Source organism: Pleurodeles waltl, chromosome 5 (genome assembly GCF_031143425.1).
Source record: "Pleurodeles waltl isolate 20211129_DDA chromosome 5, aPleWal1.hap1.20221129, whole genome shotgun sequence".
NCBI classification, from domain to species: domain Eukaryota; kingdom Metazoa; phylum Chordata; class Amphibia; order Caudata; family Salamandridae; genus Pleurodeles; species Pleurodeles waltl.
In genome coordinates this window covers 623667359-623689157 of record NC_090444.1, presented here as the reverse complement: position 1 = coordinate 623689157, position 21799 = coordinate 623667359, and the positions used below count along the sequence as shown (strand labels likewise).

Sequence of the window (21799 nt, the reverse complement as noted above, 5' to 3'; positions counted from 1 at the left end):
TGTCTATGGGAATTAACATGGGAAACACACTTTTTTTTACCCTCCCCTTTTCTCAGCCCCACTTGATGGATCACCCTGAAGCTTTCCATGTACAACAAGAATACACTTTCTTTTTGGAAAATTGCCTAAAGAGTCATCAAACGACACCAAAGATATAAGCAAGTCAAAAAACGCTTCTTCAATGGAAACAAGGTCCTAACAGTAACTACCTACTGTTGACTGCCAGTAGGGTTTGTGTGTGTGTGTATATATATATATATATATATATATATATATATATATTTCACTGACAAAACAAAGTACAAGGACATTATAGCTAAGTTGACGTTTTTACGTTTTACCCATACAAATACTTGTAGATAGACTTACTCGAAGAAACTATAACTTGTTGCCCAAAGTTACTTTCCTGTACAAGTTATAAGTCTAACTATAACTGCCAAATTTCTATAGTTTGTATGGTTAAAATGTCAACCTAACTAATGTCCCTGTAACCTTTGTTTTTTTCAGTGAATTTCTATGTTTTTCTGTAACACACATGTTAAGGTTGCAGCAAGCCAATCAGGCCCTTGCTTTTCCCCAGGATCCAAGGAGGATCCTTTAATCCAAGGATCGGCCAAAAAAAAGATTTTTTTTTGCGCATGAGGGGTCCCTTAGGGACCCCTTCATGTCCTGTTGGGTCAGGATACCTGTCTCCTGACCCCTTATATATTTTTACACTGTTCTCCCCCCCCCCCCCCCCCCCCCCCCCCCAGGCAATGCAAGAAACAAAATTGTGGCTGCAACTTTTCTGTCATGTTGCGGTCAGCCAATCAGGGCCTTTCTTTTCCTCCGAATCTGTGGAGTATCAAAGGAGGATCCATGTCCCTATATATACTAATTTGGTTTTCATTTAATAACTAGAAAACTACTGAATTGATTTACACTAAATACAAAAAGGTCACTTTCTGGACCAAGAGCTAGCTTTTTGCCACATTTGGTGTAAATCTGTCCAGTGGTTCCACCGCCATTTCTGTTCAAAATCCCTATAGAAATTAACATGGAGAAAACATGTTTTGGGACCCCCTCCCCTCTTTTTCTCAGCCCCTGCTTGACCGACAACCAGCACAGAGTTTCCCAATTATAGCACGCTAGTGCAAGCAAAAGCCTTCACATAGTTTTCCAAAAACGTTTTTCAGAAGGGTGTTGGTGTTAGACATGAAGTTGATAGGATGATGGATGAGTACAAGCATTAGGTCGTCTTTGGTGCAGTTTTTCAAGGATCTGAAGCTATGGTCTTCTCTTTTGGTTTGTCCTCTGTTTGTTGGTAGGATACTGAGGAGTGGAATAGTGATGTCAAAGAGGTATTTCTAGTGCAGGGATGTGGGTGGTTTGCATTGGATTGTGGATGATGTTGAGAAGACAATGTCAAGGATATGGCAATTGGAGCATGTTGGTTTTGTGTGACATGCTGTACCATCTCAGTGTGTCAATGAGGGTGAGGAGCATGCCTCTTATTTTGTTTTTATCTTGAATTGTCTAATATGTTGAAGTCACCCAAGAAGGTGGTGTGGGCATGTTGCATGAATAAAGTGGTGAGGAGTTCTGATATTCATAAATGAAATGCTTGTTCTACCAGGTGTTTCTGTAGATCAGATGGAAGGTGGTGTCTTCAGTATCACGATAGTGAGGAATGGCATACCAACAGCATTATGGAGTTCAGTGTTACTTGCTTGCCTGGTGTACAGGACTAAGCGGACTTATGGATGACCGCAAGACCACCTCCCTTCGTATATTCACCATCCATGCATTGGATGCTGTAGCCTGTGGGATGAAGGATGTAGAATATCTGGTGCATGGAGTACCTCAGAATGAGCATGAGTTTAACTGTGTTTTTGGTTAGTTCGTAGTTAATGTGATGTGTATGAGGCTGGGTGAATGTGTTGTGTGAATGCGTTGTCCAAGTATTTGGGTCATCTAAGTTTGGATGTGAGTATGGGGAGTGGCTTTATGAGGTACTGGATAAGGCACATAAGTTTATTTATAATATTATTTACATAAGTCAGTGTTCTTGTTTGTGCCCGCCCTTTGCTGGGGACGCCTGGTGCAGATGAATGATGGGAAATTAAGTCCAGTTGTTTAGATTCTTCTTTTAAAAACTATTTTGGTGTGAAACCAGTGAACTCTATGTCAAGACTTGAGGCAAGGCTTATGCTTTATCTTTATCTCTCCGCTTCAATCAAACCTTAAATTAAGAGCAGCCAATTTATTGTCTTGAAAAAGAAAGAAGACTAAACAAATGACTGTTCACAGAACACTGGAGTCCAACATCCAGTCAGGTGATGGGAGTCCTCCAGGTAATCCTTCGTTGCTGTCCAGACTTCCTCTTTATTCGCTGCCTCAGCTAAGTCTCTTTTCTTGCCTGTATGCTCAAATGTGTTTTATAGCTGTTAAAAGGCTTTGGCAAACTTGCATTTTTTCACTAATGCAGGCTCTTCTGTTATAAATTCCTACTCAAGGTTGCAAGAACGCTATACTGTCCTCACCCAACTCTCAACCCACTTGACAGCGGACACCACAGTGAATCCCACCACCCGCCAGATGGCTCTGTAGGCTGTGTCTCTGCCACTCGTCTCTCACAGAACAGAGAGATTCAAGCGCACGCCTTCAGAGCCACAGTAGCCTTGTCTGCTTTAACTGGGTAACGACCTGGTCTATACTCCACCACACCCTTTTAAAACCCATCACTCCCTCAGGGTCTGTATTCATGCTTGATGCCCGAGGGGTCCGTATTAACAGCTGAGTATGCCGGATTCGGGAAACAGTTCCCAGGTAAGCCCATCTATCAATACAGGGAGAATGTTCATTGGGCTCAGCCCCTGAAACTGTGTGACCACAGGCACACCAATATCTTCTGGGTTCCCCAGTGCCCTCATCATGCTCGTGTTGAATTAGTGACTGGCCTAGATCACCTTAAGTGCCTCAATCTTCACAACTAAAGTTATTCCAGGCACCACTCCCCGAGTCTCCCCACTCCCTTTTGGAGGACATAAACAAGGCAGAGCTGAAAGAGCACCTACAATGAGCAGGAATCTCTCTCTCTTATATGCAGTGGGACGAGGAGTTCTATGAGGCTGTCGATGCCTCTGTCTTCCAGACATCAGTGAGGCTTTGGGGCCCCTAGAGCACTACCACACACAAAATATAGTGCATGAATGCACCAAACTACAAAAGCCTGATATGCCCAGGCCAGAAGCCCAGGGACCCACAGCCCCGGCCCATGATGTTTTGGTGGAAGCCAGCCCCCAAGAGGAAAGGTGACCCAGGAGTGGATCACAATGCGTTTGTGCAATTAAAAAGTCAATTTGGACCCAGGTCTCTCCACCGGCTAACCCTGCCAAACCTCCCAGTGCATACCCAGACCCCTCACAGCCAGTGTCTCCGGACCAGCCAGATGGAGGGGATTCCCAGGGGGACTCTGGTGAAGAAGCAGCTCCATCAAGACCCAGGGGCCCTACCCCTGAGCCAAATCCCAATCCAGAGGTAGCATCACATATTTTAAATCCTGCCAACATAATTCATCCCAGATCTTCAGAGTGGGTCCCAGAGGATACGGTTGCAAAGTATGTGGCAGTCTTCTTCGCAACCCCTTAGAGAATGAAGCACGCAGTCACCTTAGAGATGAATGCCCTCACCACTACCTGAATAGAAAGGTGCCACTGCCGCCAGATATAGATCCCAAGATGGCCTCCTTCTTGGCCAAGGTAATGAAAGACCTTAAAAAGGGAATTGATAGGTTGTGGCGTTTGTCCGGCAGTTGTTAAGTTATGTATGTACTCAGTATGATCATGCTTAAATATCTCAAATGCACTGTTTACAATTGTTATGATCACTTTGTGAGGATTTCCCTCCAACAAGTCATTTACAATTTTATGCTTTCATAGGATTTGATGGTTTAAAACAGGACACGCAAAATGTGGTCTGTGGTGTGATTTACGTGAAGAAAGAGGGGAGTCTGGGCAGCAATGAAGGACTACCTGGAGGACTTTGTCACCTGACTGGATGTTGGACTTGTTGTGGTTATCTAGTGTTCTGGAAACAGTAGTTTTTTTTGTTTTTTTTTTTCCTAGTCAATAAAATGGCTGGTGTTAGTTTACGATTCAATTAAAGTGAAGAGAGATAAAGCATAATCCTCGCCTCCACGTCCTTAATAGAATTGAAACTTTCCTTTACGAAAGCTAGGCAAATTTTCATTCACTTCCAGTGCATATGGACGATGGGAAATGAAATCCTTTTGTCTGGTTTATTCTTTTAAGATGGTTATGGTGGGAAGCCCATGATATCACTTCCTTTGTAAATGGATGACAGGTAGTAATGAGAGAAGCAGATAAATAATTAGCCATAATCAGGAAATGAATCCCAAACTTTCTAAATAAAAGTAAGTAAAAAAGTCCAGTATACACAGCCAAAAGCATTTTCACTGTCTGAAGTTAAGAGACCACTTTTCACAAAGAGAACTACCCCTGCTCATCAGAGGGCAATTTTTTACACTGTACTAGTATTCAACAATTTGATAATTTTTTTCCTTTTTTTGGGATGGGAATAAATGACTATTGTTATAGCATCTCAGTAAAATGTATTACTGCTGTATTATAAAAACTTGTTTTTAATTGCTGTGAGATGTATTATGAGGATTATTTATAAAAAATGTATTTTTGTGTTGCATATTGATATATGATCAATTTGCAACACACCGCTCATTAGAGGTTTTGAGAGAATATTTTTTGTGTTGATATGTGGTCGTTTCTGGTCCAAAATTAGCTCAGAGAGGAGTACAGTTTGCTGGATGGCTGATAAATTTAGCTCAGAGGGGAGTACAGTTTGCTGGATGGCTGATAAAACTTAGAGACCACAAGGTACATTAAATGAAGAAGAATTTAAAGTGGCAGGTTTGTTATAGGCAGTTTGCCAGAATTTTTGTTTTTTTACAACGGTTTCTTCATAAAGAGAGGGATGATAGTGCTTCAGATATTCTGTGTTGATTTTGTTTGATAGGAGGCATTTACAACAGCAGTGATGTTTTTTAAAAGAGAAGGGGAATTGTTTCAGGCCCAAAGCTGGACAGGGCTATACAGGTAAGTAAATACTTTTATTTTAATATTCAGTTTCAACATCTCATTTCATGGTGACGGAGTGGGGTAAATGCATATTACAGCTGGGATAGGGCAACCAAAATGGCACTTAGTGCCATAGAGATGGTGCATTGTCCCTAAATGAAGGATGCTAACCAAGTTCTATTTTCAGTTGACAGTCTGCAAATTCTACAAAGTAAAACACAGATGACAACCCTGAAGCTTCCCTCTGGACCCGATGTCCTTCTTTGCCTGGATAAACTGCTGGTGCTGCTAGAACATATGCCTCAGCTTCAAAAACTAAGTCTACGGAACTGGAACCTGGAAGATGCTGAGATTATAAAGCTAAGTATGTGAAATGAACAACTTCCAAAACATATGGCACTTCCTTTGTCCTTCTGCATGGATGATGCGGTATACTTTGCTGGCTGCTTCCTCTTTTGAGGTTATTCATCTAGTGTAGGGTTGGCAGTCTTGGATGCTACAATAGGAGGTGACAGTAATCTTTTCACAGGTACCTGTCATTACACCTTGCATTAAATGTTTAAAGCCTGGGTGTTTGGAAGTTGACCTTCTATCAATACTGACTTTTTAGAGAAAAGGCTGATGTATCAAAAGGTTTTACTCATTCTGTGTCTGAGGGCAAATGTGATAGTACATTTTGGCCAAGATTCTTATGAGCCAGCCATTTCACCAATCAGGGAAATAATTAAACACTGCCAAAAGATAAAATGTGGTTTTAAAATGTCCAGATTGTTTACAGTGTGTAAAACAGTTGGCCCAGACCTGAAACATGCTTTTAAACACACAAAAGTAGAGGAAACAAAAGGAAGAAACAATATTTTAGTGACATCCCTAAATAAACCTCAAGCAGGATAATCTTAGACTTGCCTCTTCATTGTAAAATTATGGTAAATTGTGTTGGCTTCTTCAGGAAGCAATAAAATGAGTCATTGTCTGTCATTTTCTATGCATTGATTGGCATTTAGATTTGTGGCTGTGTAGGTGTTTATCAGTGTTTATGTGTTTATACTGATACAGGCTGTTTCTCTTTTGGAAGGGTTTTATCAAGTACAGTAGCTGCAAACTCAGGTGCAACCAGAGTTGATCAAGATATTATGGTTGATGAAGTTGAAAGCAGCTGACTGGTGTAAAAGGGCCATCATCACTTTGTCAACCTGCTCCTGCTGCTCATCTAGCACAGACAGCACCGCTACCTTGGGACTGCAGCCAGGAAAAAGCTCATTTTATTAGAGCCTTGCAGCTTATTGTCCTCGCCTAATCTTTGTAACTGGCCCAAGGCCAACTTTTCCAGCAGTTTGCTTAGACAAGGCAGCAGTGAAATTTGTTGAAAATTACTCTGACCATCTTGACTTGGGAGGATTTCTTAAGTAGGAATTTTGTCACTGCTGAATTCCAGGACACAGGAATTATATCCTGGCTTATTGTACTCTTGTGCAGAATGAGCAGTTTATTCATTGAAGCGCACCAACCTTCTTCATCACTGTGTCAGGATAAGGGACCTTGACAGAGCCTCATGAACGGCCGTTAGATGGGATTTAGTGATTGGTTCAAGGGTTTCCAGGCGTGAATTAGGACTTAAGTAAGATCTATATTGCAGTTTTATTCAGCAGAGCAGACCTATCAAAGCCAATGTCTGTGAATCTTTGAATTATTTCTTTAAAATTTCTTTCAAATCACCCAGCGAGGCCCTTTTTTGTCTCTTTCAAGACATTTAGCCCACACAATTTCTTCTGTTTGGGGGTGTTGTTTAGATAGTATAGCATTAGGCACTGTGGATCAATAGGAAATTAAATGTGAGATTGCAATTTGTGCATGAGAAGGCCAACGGTTCATTTTCCCTGTTGAACAGAATGGATTCAAACGTGGGAGCAAGAGACTTAAGTTGCTTAGGACCTCACCTCCAGTCCAATTTAAGCAATCTCTCATACATATGTTGATGTCGGTGGGCACTAATTTGTCCGAAGTAGGGCATGTTTCATTTTAACCCTATGTTTTTTTGAGTACAACAGATCAGTGAACTAGAAAGTAAAACAAGTCTGCATTCTGGACCCATCTGCACCGTGGATCATAAAATGTAAAGCATTGCATTCCAATGGCACCCTCTAACCATAGTGGTGAAAGAGAACAACTTCTGCACTGGCATTTAGTGATAAAGGTTTTTGCATTACAATACCCAAATAATCACTGACTTTAGATGGAACCCAAGGTAGCAGAAAATCAGTCCAGTACATTTTCTTTACCCTAGTAAATGTGTTTTGGCTGAGTGTAGCTCGAGGATGATCTGTGAGCTGTTTAGTCTAACATGTTTCAAATGTTATCTGTTAATGCCTCAATGGTCCTACTTTTTATTTGGCACATTATACAGACAATACTTGTGCTTATGTAGGACGTGTTGCACATTGACAACATCAGTACATCATCGATTGCTACAACAGTAGCTCTCACACTCTCTTAGTCTCTGGGAAGCTCCCAGTGTCCCTCATGGAATTTACCAGACAGTAAGTGTATGTCACAGCCATGGAAATGTATTTTTCTCATTACCTTTTTGATTTTATAGCGGCACTTGAATCTGCAGCATATTTTACAGGAATTAAAAAGAAAACAATGATACACATAAAGGCAGACTAACTTGACCATTATGTTCAGAGGGAATATTCGTGGTTGAAAAAAGAAAGTAAATGGGTCGCTTGAGGTCGTTCCAGTTATTTACTAAGACGATATTTTGTTCTGTTGGTGTTTCAGTATTGATTTATGATGTTCTCTGAGAAATAGTGCTCTGGCACCATAATACCACATAAAAACTTTCCTGATGATGTTTCAAAGATAAAGAATCTGCAGTGGCAATATTATCTATTAAACCAAACATTGGCAATGGCAGTGCATCTGACTTGCACTGTATCGATGTTTGATGATCTGAAAAGGAATGAATGCTTCTAAAACATTAAGGGGAATCTTTATGGAAAGACGTGCACCTAGTGCAGCACCACTTTTCTTCCACCCCTTAGCGCCCCCCCCAAGGCCACCATGTGTGCTCTGTATATATTATAATGCACACCATGGTGGTAGTTATGGAACTAGCGTCAAAATATTTGACGCTAGTTTGGCGCTTTGCAGGATTAACCTCAAAAAGTTTGATGCTAATCCTGCAAAGCACCCAGAGGCCCACTATAACCAATGGAATCCTCCTTTTAACGCTTGCCTAGAGCAGGCGTTAACAGGGCCCAAAAAAATTACACAAAGAAATCTCTTAGTTTTCTTTGCGATATTTTATTCGCCCCCCCCCTAATGGGTGAATGCCCCCTTTGCATACAATATGCTCGGTGCAGGCATAATTTTGCGCAAAGGGTTACAAGGTGGCGCAATTCATGCATTGCACCACTTTGTAAATACGGCATGGCGTTTTTGGCCATCTAACACCACATTATCGTTAAATAAATTATGCTAATGTGTTATTAGAATGGCGCTAGGCCAACTTAAATCTAGGCCCAGATTTAAGAGGGCCTGGTGCCATTCTAACAACACATTTGCGTCATATTTTGTATGTTAATGTGGCATTAAATGGCCAAAAACGCTTTGCCATATTTACAAAGCGGCACAATGCATGTTTTGCGCCACTTTGTAACTCTTTGTTCTACATTATGCCTGCGCTAGGCATAATGTATGCAAAGGGGGCGTTCCCCTGTTAGAGGGCTGAAAAAATGACATAAAAAAATCTAAGTGATTTCTTTACGTCTTTTTTCAGCACTTTTAACACCTGCTCTAGGCAGGCGTTAAAAGGAGGTTCCTATTAGTTACAGTGGGCCTCTGGGTGCTTTTCAGGATTAGCGTCAACATTTTTTATGCTAATCCTGCAAAGCGCAGAACTAGCGTAAAAAATGTTGACGCTAGTTCCCTAAATACCACCATGGTGCACATTATATTAAATACAGCGCACAATGGTAGCGTTGGGGGGGTGCTAAGTGGCGCAAGAACAGTGGCACTGCACTAGGTGCAGCTCCACTTTTCATAAATATTCCCCTTAGTAGGCACAGTAGACATTAATATTCCATCCATATAAAATTGTGAAGTAGAAGGTTACTGTAGCAGCATTATTGACCAAACCACCCACCACATCATTGGTAGGCTGTGGCCCTAGAGGGATCATATTAGCACTTGCAACAGAGCATTGATGCTGTCTGCAGCTGCACACTAAAAGATTAAACTGGGCTTAAGACTAACTACTGCAGAGAAAACTATTTTGGGTTGATAATGGCACTGACTCTGGAACTAATAAACAAATATACTAGATATAGGGCCTCATTCTGACCCTGGCGGACGGCGGAGGCCGTCCGCCAGGGTACCGCCGCTGAATGACCGCACCGCGGTCAAAAGACCGCGGCGGCCATTCAGACATTTCCTCTGGGCCGGCGGGCGCTCTCCAAAAGAGCGCCCGCCGGCCCAGAGGAAATGCCCCTGCAACGAGGACGCCGGCTCAGAATTGAGCCGGCGTAGTTGCAGGGGTGCGACGGGTGCAGTTGCACCCGTCGCGTATTTCAGTGTCTGCTTAGCAGACACTGAAATACTTTTCGGGGCCCTCTTACGGGGGCCCCTGCCGTGCCCATGCCATTGGCATGGGCACGGCAGGGGCCCCCAGGGGCCCCGCGGCACCCCCTACCGCCATCCTGTTCCTGGCGGGCGAACCGCCAGGAACAGGATGGCGGTAGGGGGTGTCAGAATCCCCCATGGCGGCGCAGCAAGCTGCGCCGCCATGGGGGATTCTAAGGGCAGCGGGAGACCGGCGGGAGACCGGCGGGAGACCGGCGGGAGACCGCCGGTTTGCCTCTTCTGACCGCGGCCGAACCGCCGCGGTCAGAATGCCCTGCGGGGCACCGCCGGCCTGTCGGCGGTGCTCCCGCCGACCCTGGCCCCGGCGGTCTTAGACCGCCGGGGTCAGAATGACCCCCATAGTATTACAGTAGTGGGGGACCGACAGAGTGCACCAGCCAAGATGGCCATAGTCTAACAGTGCCCTTGAGACTGGAGTCACTATGTGCCAGAATCTGACAGAACCATCCTGTTGTTTCACTCACCTATAATTAGACATACCCTGTAACTGATGATCAGGGTGTGTGGACGGGGTGCACCTCTTTTGAAGTGGATTTTAATGGGTGCCTCATAGTAAAAGGCAAAAGGAAGGACCACCAACTCATCAGGCCTTGGCAAGCCGTAGTGGCGCAGTCACAGCATGGTGAAAATTTGAGGGCCTGGATCCCAGAGCCGACTCCTAGGAACAAGGATAGAGATGCACGGAATGCTTAGGCTGCGGAACAGAGACTGTCAGCTGCACGGGAACAGACTGTTCCTGCTGGCCAGAGAATGCAGCCTGTGGTGCCTTGGGCTGTGGCGCTGCACTGGGGACTGGTGCCACTACAGGGGAAAGTGCCACCGTCAAAGAGGCGTGGCCTGATAGAGCCTCAGCCGGTCAAGGTTTCTGGCAATTGGAGAGATCAGGCCGGCTGCTCGTAAATATACATAGAGTGAGCATGGTGCAGGAACACTAAATACAGCCTTTCACAGTGCTGTAGTTTCTCAGTGACAGACTTGCTTTGCATCTGTTCTACGTTGAAGCTGAATCCTGTACTACGGATTTGGCTTGGTCCCTGCATAATGGGCTAGGTGGACAAAGGCGTGATCTTCTGGTCTACCTGTAATCTTTCAAAGCCTAATTGACTGATCTTCTCCTTTGAGTTGTTGTGCTGGTGCCCAAAAGTGTGGGTCTGAGGGCTGTGAACATCATAACTTAATGCTAAATTGTGTCTGGACAATGGGGTAACTCGCTGCTGGTGTGACTCTCCAGGTCTGGCCTCCTGGCGATGGTTTAAAGTGTTGCAAAAATGGGGAACACAGATATTAACCAATCCAGACTGGCATTTGAGGCAAAGAAAACAACACAATTGAAGTAAAAATCCAGGGACCTCTAGTCAGACATGACAGAGGACCAGGAGGAGGAAGCTATGTGTGACAAAGGGGTGACAGAGCTAAAGCTTGAAATGAAGGGCAGCCTGGGTTCCATTGACAGTAAGAGTGATACCTTGAGCCAGTCGCTAGATCACATGAAGGAGTGCCTGGAAAGACAGAGTGCCAGGATAGAGATAGACAAGGTGAAGCACTGTACCACTGATGTTTAGGATGAAGCTGCAGAGACATCCAAGCTTCATGGAGGTATGGCTATTTAGCTGGAAATAATAATAAAAAGTGAAAATCTGGAGGCCAGGTCAACCAGCAGCAATCTATGCATTTTGGGAATCCCTGAATCAAAGGCCATGGGACAGACTGAGGCCTATTTGGAGAAAATGCTTACCAACATATTTAGCAGGTCCATTTTGTCACAGGTCTTTGTTATAAAGCTGGCACATCGCTCCCTGTCCCCGAAGCCGGCACCCGAGCCCCGCAATGGCCAATTATAGCCAAGCTCCTGAGTTAAAAAGACTGAAATACAATACTGAAGTTGGCAAGAGAAAAAAGGGAAATGTAATATTCTGGCACCACGGTCTTTTTCGTCCAGATTCACAGTTGTTGTCGGAGGCAATGAATAATTCATTGCAGAGAAAGCTGCAGTGGTTGGATATAGCTTTAGCAATGCTCTACCCTGCCAGGCTCAGAGTCTCAGTGAAGGATAAGACTCGTATTTTCTTTGAGCTACTAAAAGTGTCTGTGTTTATCAAGTAGCTCTTCTCTGGACCCTGGAGTGCTAGGGGCACTAGAGCACGATGTAGAACAAAGACCTCAGTGATATCGAATGATCATGCATGTTAAGCTTTGACAGGGTGATGGGATCATTGTTAATGGGCTGAGTTTGCTGATCCTGGACCAGAGTTGCTGCATTAAGTGCTGATGTGTAGGTGGGATAGCAGCATCAATTGTGGGTATATCAATGCTGTCCTAAAGGGAGAACTGGTGCCGGTGTCTTTTATTGGTTCATATCAATGAAACCCCTACAGCCATATTCTGTACATAGGGGACTGGATGGACTTACAGCAACCAAAGTGAATACATGCAATCACTAACATGGTAACATAATGCATTTAGTCTTGAATGGAAGTGGGTGTCAATTGTGCTTTCAAATCTACACTCTGGCCATCACTTGCAGTAAGCTAAGTAATGACTGTTATGACTGGTTTGTCCTCAATACTGTTAGTTCATCTTTCTAGCTGGTGATTTACTTTGGGGGAAAGCACTGGAAATGTTGTAGTCAGTGAGGAAGGGAATGCGATCAGGATCTTTATATTGCTGGTTCCATTTGATGCTGTTTGCGGGTTGCATTGTCTTGTGAGGTAGCAATGACAGAACCCTTTTGGTTCCTAATGGAGTCTGTAGAACTGTGACCTAAGTGTTCGAGTGTGCAGAATAGATTCATGTTTAGAACGTTGAGTTGGCAGTTACATGCAGAGCAATAAAGATGTGTTAGACCAAGCTCTGTGTGTGGCGTAGTTCTTTACAAGGACCAGGCTGGAGAGGGTGCTACACAGGTGTAATTCACTGTCAAGTTGGGATAGACACATGATACTGTCTTTAGTTTCGCATTTGCGTCACTTTTTGATGCAAAAGCGGCACAAACTTACAAAATACAATTGTATTTTGTAAGTTTGTGCTGCTTTTGCATCAAAAAGTGACGTAAATGCAGCACTAAAAAAACTATAAATATGGGCCTTAGTGTTCTATGAATATTGCCTTGACCACATTTATTACATGGAATGTGAGGGGCCTAAACAACACCGGAAAAGGCAGACAATTTTTTGCATACCCGAATAGACACAATGTGGATATAATCTTCTTATAGGCGACACATCTTCCCTGACACCAAGCTAGCATGTGGCTTAGACAGTAGGGTACAGAGAGATTCTTCTCTTCATATTTCATATCCCCCCAAGGCGTTGCAGTACTGCTTTTTATGCAATTTAGCACAGTCATGGACCCAGAGGGGCAATCTCTCATATTGTATGGAATACTCATAAATATGTATAGCCTAAATTACGACGATCCTGAGTTCTTTTCAAGAGTCATAGCATATCCACAGTCACTTCAAAGTGGAGGGGAGGCTTAATTTAACTCGCCACAAAGTTGGATAGTACTGGCTCTAGATAAATGGCATTAAGCATTATAAATCAATATAAAGTAGCAGATATATGTGTTTAACATTTCTTTTTTGGCATGTTCAAGTAGCAATATGGTATACTTCGCATTGTAGCGATTTTGTACCGCATAGAACAACAGGCTGTCACACTTGTCCGTACAGCAGGCTTGAAAGGAATGAGGGCAGTGTGGTACATGGTTGAAAAATATCCTGGTCACATATACAATAAGGGCACCTACACTCGTCTATTTGTCAGTGATGAGCTGCTACACGTTGCTTCAGTAAAGAAACACACTGGCTGTACAAGCAACAACTGGAACACAAACAAGTTTTCATGACCATGTATTGAACAAATACACCCCTTCCCACACCCGTCCCCCTAGCTTCCATTTGGTTATAAGGTTCACAAAAGGAAAAGGAATTATCCTTGCTTCTATGCAGAGGACCTGAGCCTCCAGTTGATGGTGATCTCTCATTACCTAGCGTTCAGGACTCCTTAGCCCCTCGCCCTGCCGGTCCGGTTTGTGTGTTATCTTCAGACTGGTCGCCCTCAGGGGGCTCCTGCAGTGCTTGTGTAATTGCACCACAGGAGAGCAGAGCACCTACAAGCTTCTCGTCACTGTGTCTCCTCTGCACCAGCTCACTTCAATAGGTCTTTCTCCCAGGCCTCCCGTATTGGGAGTCATGAGCTCAGTTAATTGCTATGCTCCTTTTAGCCACTGTGAGCCCCAGTACGGTGAATCGCCTACTTAATATATTTTTGGGGGTTGTCAGGGAGAAGCTCCAGCAGGCATTGGTTTATCTTGCGTGGCACGTCCTACCGTGTCACACACGCTTAAGCTGAGGCAATATGTCCTCCCAGCATGCTACAATAACAGGGCAGTGGCATACAACGTGGAGGAAATCTGCAATTGCGGGGCTGCAACGGGCACAATGCTGGTCCCTGCTGGGGTAAATAGTGTGCAACCGCTTGCGAAACAGATAGGCCATATGAACCATATTATGTTGTATCTGCTTAAACGTAGTGCAGATCGGCAACCTGTGGACCCCATCATGAATTTTAAGCCAGCCTTTAGGGGTAATAGGCTCATTGTTTACGCACCGTCAAATCTCTTCTATGCGCAGCAGCGCCAGCTGTCTGTCCACGTGTAATGCATTGTATAAGAAAGCTTACGTCCACCCACCATGTAAGTTACCGCTATCTTACTCAGCAGGGATAGTGTCAGGGTGTTCCAGAATGCAGAAGATTGGCGTAAATTACATACTACTCTATCCACAGTCAAGTCGTATGTCTGTCGCTCTCCATGTACAACATGGATACTGAGATATTTGATACTGTGCACCTTCCAGGGCAGACCCACGTCTGGAAGTTGGTCCGTGGGCAGACCAGCCAACTGACCCAGTGGAAACAGGGCAGACTTGGCATTGTCAACCCAGATTCTCGAGAATTCTGCATAATGTTAAGCAACACCCACCCAGATATGTCCAGCTGGCACAGGTAGATCATGGCATCATCTGGGTACAGTAACACTGCATGTTCTGGGGTACCAACCTGAATGCCCCACCCACTAAGAGTCTGCCTGAGCCAGCACGCCAGCGGCTCCATCACAGCAGCGAAGATTAAGGGGGATAATGGGCACCCCTGGCAAGTGCCCCGCTGCAAAACAATCTTGGCCGAGATATACCGCCCAGTTCTCACCCTAGCTCTCGGGCTCGCACAGAGTCATTTTACGGAGTTGGTATCATTCCACCCCAGTCACATCCTATCGAGAGCCTGCCAGACATATTCCCAGCACACCAAATCAAGTGCTTGCTCCATTTTGAGAAAGGCAAGTGCAGATTTATCTTCTTCGGGCGCATGAAGCACATGAGTCAGCCAGCACAGGTTTCTCAGTGTATTCCTCTGCAGGATTAATCCTGACTGATCCGTGTGGATCAGGTTTAGGAGGTGGGGCAGCAGTGGCGCTGCCAAAGTGTGACTAAGGAGTTTCTGATCTATTTTAATATAGAGAGCAGTAGGTAGGAGCTAGCCTCCAAAGGATCATTTCCCGGTTTCGGTATGACCACTACTAGGCCCTCTCTTAGAGCCAGGGAGCAGTCCCTTTTCAGGTGCTTCTGCTTATACCGAAAGCAGTTTGTCCACCAGGGTCCCAGGAAAATGTCTATAAAATTCTTAGAAGTCCGTCACCACACGGTGCCTTGGCCGTTTTCAGTGCGGTCACTTCAATAAGAAACTTATGCCCGCTCATTGGGGCCCCCAATTGTTCACGATCCTTGGAGGATAGCCTCAGTAGCAGTAACTCCACACTCCATAGCGGTGCTACCTACACTCTCCGCAAATGGGCCACAAAAACATTGTTTATTGGCTGCTGTGTGTATACAGCAAGTCCTTGTTGGTCCCAGACTGCCAAGATAGGGGGCTTTGTGGTCTAAGATCTAATCAAACGCACTAGTAAGCATCCAGTCTTATCGCCCTCCATGTACCACAGTCGTCACCCTGTGTGTCGAATGATTTTCTAGTTGGTCTCATAATTCACACAGTGCATGTCTCTGCCTGCCCCAAACCGTCCGAGCCTTTGAGTTAGTGCCCTCTTTAGCACCTCCGGGCTCATATCGTAAGGGGCTGAGCCGGGTATTGTATATTACACAATTATGTTGGATTAAGCTCCCTTCTGGCCCTTGTTCTTCACCATGTTGGTGCCAAAACAGGGGTAAGGGGTTTGTAGAGGGATAGTTCTGATCACCAGCAGAAGCCGCTTCCCTCATGCCAGACACCACCACCGTTGGTGCAATCAATTGGCAGCTCCTCCTTTGCCACTAATCACCGCTACCCGGGGCCTCTGTGCAGCACGTGTGAAGTATTAATTACATCTACATGTGGACATTCAGCCCGGTCTCTCAGACATGGTGTGTCATTATTTGAGTCCTCACATGTATTCTGCAGCTAAGATCTCATGGCACTGGGCTTCCCCAACATTCCTGTGGCTCCCACCAGCAGCAAGCCTGCACTATTAGCTCATATAGTGGGAGACAACAGGGCCAGTCCTCACAGCCACCTCCAGGAAGAGGACGGTCCCCTTTCTCACTAACCAGGTCAGTCAGACAAAATTTAGGGCACCACTGTAAAGCAAGTTTCTGTGAGGCTGGCTCTTCACTATTCGCCGTAGGCAAACAGAGGTGGTGGCCGGTCACTCCCCAAATACAAGGCACAATCCCAGAGCACAATATGTCCAACTTCCAGCTCGGTAGAAGCATCAAATGGGACAACCACAGGCATCCACGCCTCCTGGGGTGAGTACCAACTCAGCCAGCCTGCCTCTCAGGAATCGTTGCCTCCCTCTAATCCTCACTTGGCTGCCAGCAGGATTGTGCAGCCCCTGGCTCCATAGCATCTTTATCCCCTGCAAGTAACTGCCAGACCTCAGCCCCAGGGTCAGCTGGCGCAAGAACCGCTCATCAGCAGCATCACCCTGCCACCATGACCCGTCCAGCACAGCAGCACCTCGGGTCCTTGCTGCAGGTATTATTCACGAAATGCGAGCAATCTCAATGGCCAGGCAGGCCACAAGACAGTGTTGGGGGTGTTGGGGGATTCACTCATTCACCCCCAGGTACAGGACGTGTTAGCAATGCTTCACAGTCGAGACTCCAGTTTAATCCATCGCCTGCAGACCCATTCGCCAGTTTAGGGACTCCTGTTGCAGGCAGTCCTCTCAGGACCTGCTGCCCCCTTCGATCTCCACAAGGCTGTTAGCAGATGGGCGCGGCACACAGGCTGACCAGAGACCCGGTCCTTGCAAGCAACCACCAATCAACAGAGTCAAGGGTAGTAACCTTGGTCATTCTGTTTACTCGCAGTGGGCTGAGGCAACTATCTTGTAGTCAGAGCAGGCTAGTGGGGAGCTGATATAACACCCAGGCTGCCCCAGAGGTAAGTGACTACCTAGCTAGGGCGACACTTTTATGGTTATACCTGGCTTAAAGACAAATCATCTGCTGTCCAATCACTTTAGAAGAAATTCAAAGGGTTATCCAGGATATGAACAAAGGCTGCATGCCAGGAAGTCATGGTTAACCAGGCGCATTCTATAAAGAAGAATATGATGAGATCTTGACCCATATTTGTTACTGATGTAATAAGAAGCACAAGCCGCTGGCATTTTGCCTTCCCCCAGATGTTACAGGAAGCTATGGTAATCACATTACTAATACACAATAAGCCTCTGCATCTTTGTGTCACTAGTTAATGTTGAAAATAAAATCCTGGACAAAATCATAGCCAATAGGTTAATGGGCTTAAATACAGGGCATGGTGCTCCCAGTGGCGTAACAAAACTTAAGGGAGACCCCCCGCATAGTACAAGAAGGGCCCCCCTACGGACTCACTCTGGATTTCTCAGGCCACGGTACTGTACAAAGGGAAGCTAAGGGCCCCCTGCACCGCAGGGGCTGCGATGACCTTTGTTACGCCACTGAGGGCTTCCAGATCTATTTGGGTTCATCTCAAGCAGGTTAACAGCAGATACTTTCCCGCTGTGGTTTACTCATCTCGCTTATGCATCTCCCAAGAATGTACTTAGATCATTCTCTACACATCAAAACAAAACAGAGATCTAGGTGTCTGCAATATTTCTTGATACCACCGATGCATTTGACGCCATAGTGCCCATTCTTACTGACTGTTTTTGAGAGAATGGGGATAGGTAAGGCTATACTGCTGTGAATACGATTGCTTTATATTTCCCATTCTGCCAAAATTTAATGATTTCTTAGCAACTCCTATATTAACTGCAGCTGCAAGAGGAGGGCTTTGGGCACCAGCACGTTCTTATTCACAAATTAAGCACTGCGTAGAATGCTTCTGTCCCTATATGCTAATGACATTCTGTTAATGGTTTAAAAATCTGGAGCACTAACCTCAATCCGGGAGATTATTACCTTTCAGCCACTGTTAGGGTTTGGCAAAAAACTGGTCTAAAACCATCATGGTGCCTCTCACTAGAATTACTACACCCTAGTGCTTGATTACCCGAAACAGTGGCTGGACACACCTTTATATACTAAAGAATGCAATATCATTGAAGCACGGATCTGAGAATGCAAGCTGTTAAATATGGTAATTTCAGTGTTTCCTCAATGTAAAATGAGACCCAATGTGTATGATATCTTACTATAGAAAATGGGGGAAGGATGCAATACTGCAAGAGACAATGGGGACCATGGCCTACAAGTTACTAGAGACTGTCAGTGGAGAATTGCTGCCAACTGATGAAAGGGTCCAGCTGGGATGGCTAGGCTAGGTCACAGATCTTGGCGTGCAGGCTGTATCGGGTCTCAGATGCTTCCTTCATTACCCTTTCTTGGTACTGGCCAACCAACTGGAAGTTCTGTTTGTAGCTATTAAAGGTACTTGGCAAAATGACTGACCTCAGATTAGAGATGTTCCAATTGTCACCCTGTTTTGGTATGTGAAGGAAAAACCAAACCTCCAAGTATATACACCGCATTGGGTCTGGCTATGGCTGTGGGAAGAATTGTTATGACCTGAGTGTGGGGCAAATCAATGACTGTGAATGATTGGATAAAAGATTTAACACTGTAATATTAAATTCAGAAGTTTATGCAATGATATTACCAAAGTCGTCGAGGCCTACAGATACCTGGATCCCCCTGAGGCAGTACTTATTGAGCACAAATGATAACGATAGTATAGTTGTATGATATATATGCCATGGTAAGAATTTGAAGAAAGAGCACTTTTAGGTATTATACTCTGCATATAAACGCCTGTCCACTACCTACGCTATCAGCAAAGTGCTGATGTTAGTTTGTCCAAAACTTGCAGAAAGTGATAGTGTTGGTGACCTATGTTATTGTACTGTTAATACTGATTGTTACGAGTGCAAAACGACGTAAAGTAAAGATTTTCTTTTAAAAAGGCAGAACTCAGGAAAGTGTATTCAACATGTCAAAATAAACTTGCCACTGAGCATACTGGTTTACTTAATCAAAATGCTCAATACTCTGAAGGGATTTCTGTATCTCAACCTAGATAATACAGTTTTTCAATCCCATTTCCTGTCAGCTCTTGAATGGTTAGCGCAGTAGGTATTTACTTCATTTGGACGCATTATTTTACTTCTAACATGCTATGTTTTTCTCCTCAGGCATGCTGTTTGAAAATCACGTTAAAGCACTTCTGCACCTGGACCTGGGAGAGAACCTAGTGGATAACGACGGGTGGTTTTCTTTGATTCGGGCTCTGAACAACCAAAAGGACTTAAGATATTTAGACTTTAGTAGCCTGAAAATGTTTAACCAAGACCCCAGAATAATTTTGGAACTCAAACGCTTAGCACATGAGCTCAAATCCTTGTCGGAAATCAAGCTGAATGGTTGGGATTTGGATGAGGACGACAGAAAGATGATAAACAGTGGGAACAAAATTCTGCACATGTGAAGGAATGTGCTGTAAATTGGTGACATCCTCGTGTTTCATTGACAGATAAACGATTCTGAACCACATGCTTTTCAGGGATATCCAGTGTCCTCCAGCTCTGCAAATGAAGTCTCCGGGAGAAGTTATGGAATTCTGGGGTGAATTACCTGCAGTGAGGAGGTGCTTTTTCGCATTTGCCCTCTTAGAAACTGAACATGTGGATAAGTTTCAGAATTAATAATGTAAACTCCTTTGAACCATACTTCTGAAATAAAGCATTAAAATGTACCTAAAGATTTACTCAGACTGCGAGGACAGCATTATACATTGCAACAAACAAAAAGAATTGCATTACATTAAAAAATATATATATTGCAGAAAGAACAACTTAAGGGGAAAAGCAAGAGACTTTTTTAAAGTATCGCAACCTGGCGTGTTGAAGACCATGAGGACCATGAAGTGAAACAGGGATTATACTGGCTAATATAATACTGTGTCCCAATTTTCAAATTTTCAAATGTTTCTCCTCTCTTACATAGCGTATAGTGGTGTAGCGTCCATTGGAGTGGCTTACAGTGGAGTAACGTAGATTGGACTTGCATACAGTGTAATAGCGTAGAGTGGAGTGGCATAGTGGAGTCTTGTACAGTGGAAAGGCGTGAAGTGAAGTGGTGTAGAGTGGAGTGGCTACAGTGGTGTGGCATACGGAAGTATGTGAAATTTAGTAGCAATGTAGATTATGGTGTTGAGAGTAACGCAAAACAGCAAATTGCGCCGCCTTGCGTTTCTCCAGATTTAGTAATCAATGCAGGGCCACGCATGGTAGCCTTGTGCTCATTTTTAAATTCTAACTTAAATATTCCATTGTCCATGCAATACCATGAGTGATGCAAGGGTGCCACAATCCATTACTACAGCTAGGCCTTAGTTATATTTTGGACCATGATGTACTGTGAAAGCTTTGCAGTATACCGTGATACATGTCAATGTCAAGCCAGTATATAAAAGTGTAATGACTGTTTTTAGAGAATGAAAAGGCAGCTGCATTGTTTTTACTACACTATGGCTATGCTATAGCATTTTTATCCTTTGCAGGAATCAATGCTTATGGAGGCTGACGGACTTTTTGACCCAGCAATATAGTGTGGTAGAACCGTTAGGCAAATTACAATTACCATTCAATAAATTTAGACAGTATGACCTGTTTGGACGTAGAAGGGAAACTCCAGTCAGGAATAATGTTAAAATATTTATTACAAACTCAAACTCAAAGTTATTCTCAAAATGAATTACAGACATACATTATCACCAGGGGTTGCCCAAGGTGACGAAAGAAGTTTGATTAAACTAACATTGGCAAAACATTACATTCAAGAAGAACAACACACAATACTAAAAGGAATAGCTGCAATATAGAAATCCAATGTCGCTTGGTGTTGGCAGTCATCAGTACATTCAATTTAACAGAGATATAAATTTAAGCTGGACAGCAGAAAACCCTATAACTAGCCAAATCAGGGAAACGCATGTGTGGGGCAGAACTCATGCAGGCAAAATACAAAAAGCACAAAAATAATTTGGAAAAAGCTAATCTCAAACCCTAGGTTACTAATTTAGATAGGCAAAAAATAAGTAAAAGGGATAGCGTCAGCATATCAGAAGCTCGGAAAAGAGTCTTCTGAAGGGAGAAAAAAGATTCTGAAGCTTAAAGGGACAATTGAAAGGGGCCAAGTAGATAGGGAAATACCTCTCCAAGGTGGTCAGTATTCAGGGATTCCTCATCAGCAAAGCATCATCAAGCATCAGGATGGCATCTAGGAGCTCTGAGAACTGCTCTAAAAGTCCAAATGAACAACGCTTTATTAAAAAGTCACTACGCATTCTGATTCGTCAAAGGTATCAGTCCATGTCACATTGAAGGGGTGTCATCCAATAATAATCGATCGCACAACTCCAAATTGTAACACAGTCTTCCTTGAGAACATCTTCTATCCAAGAGACGCTGCGCAAGTTTGAAACCATTGTATACAATGTCAGTCGATTTGCTGACATGTAAGACATCTGTGACATACTGCCTCAGCAATCAATCTGAATCTGTGGCTGTATAATGTTTGT

General features: G+C 44.1%; 1 protein-coding gene across 3 annotated transcripts in view; it reads left to right on the top strand.

Moving 5' to 3' along the window:
• Positions 1-19978, top strand: part of NLRC4 (NLR family CARD domain containing 4) — a 214486-nt gene extending 194508 nt beyond the window's left edge. For all 3 annotated transcript variants that reach the window (XM_069234479.1, XM_069234481.1, XM_069234480.1), the window contains 2 exons: positions 5281-5457; positions 19413-19978. In XM_069234479.1, the coding sequence (XP_069090580.1) occupies positions 5281-5457; positions 19413-19705 (470 nt within the window). In that variant the 3' untranslated portion in view covers positions 19706-19978. The remainder of the gene's footprint in view (positions 1-5280; positions 5458-19412) is intronic.
• The last annotated feature ends 1821 nt before the right edge of the window (positions 19979-21799 follow it).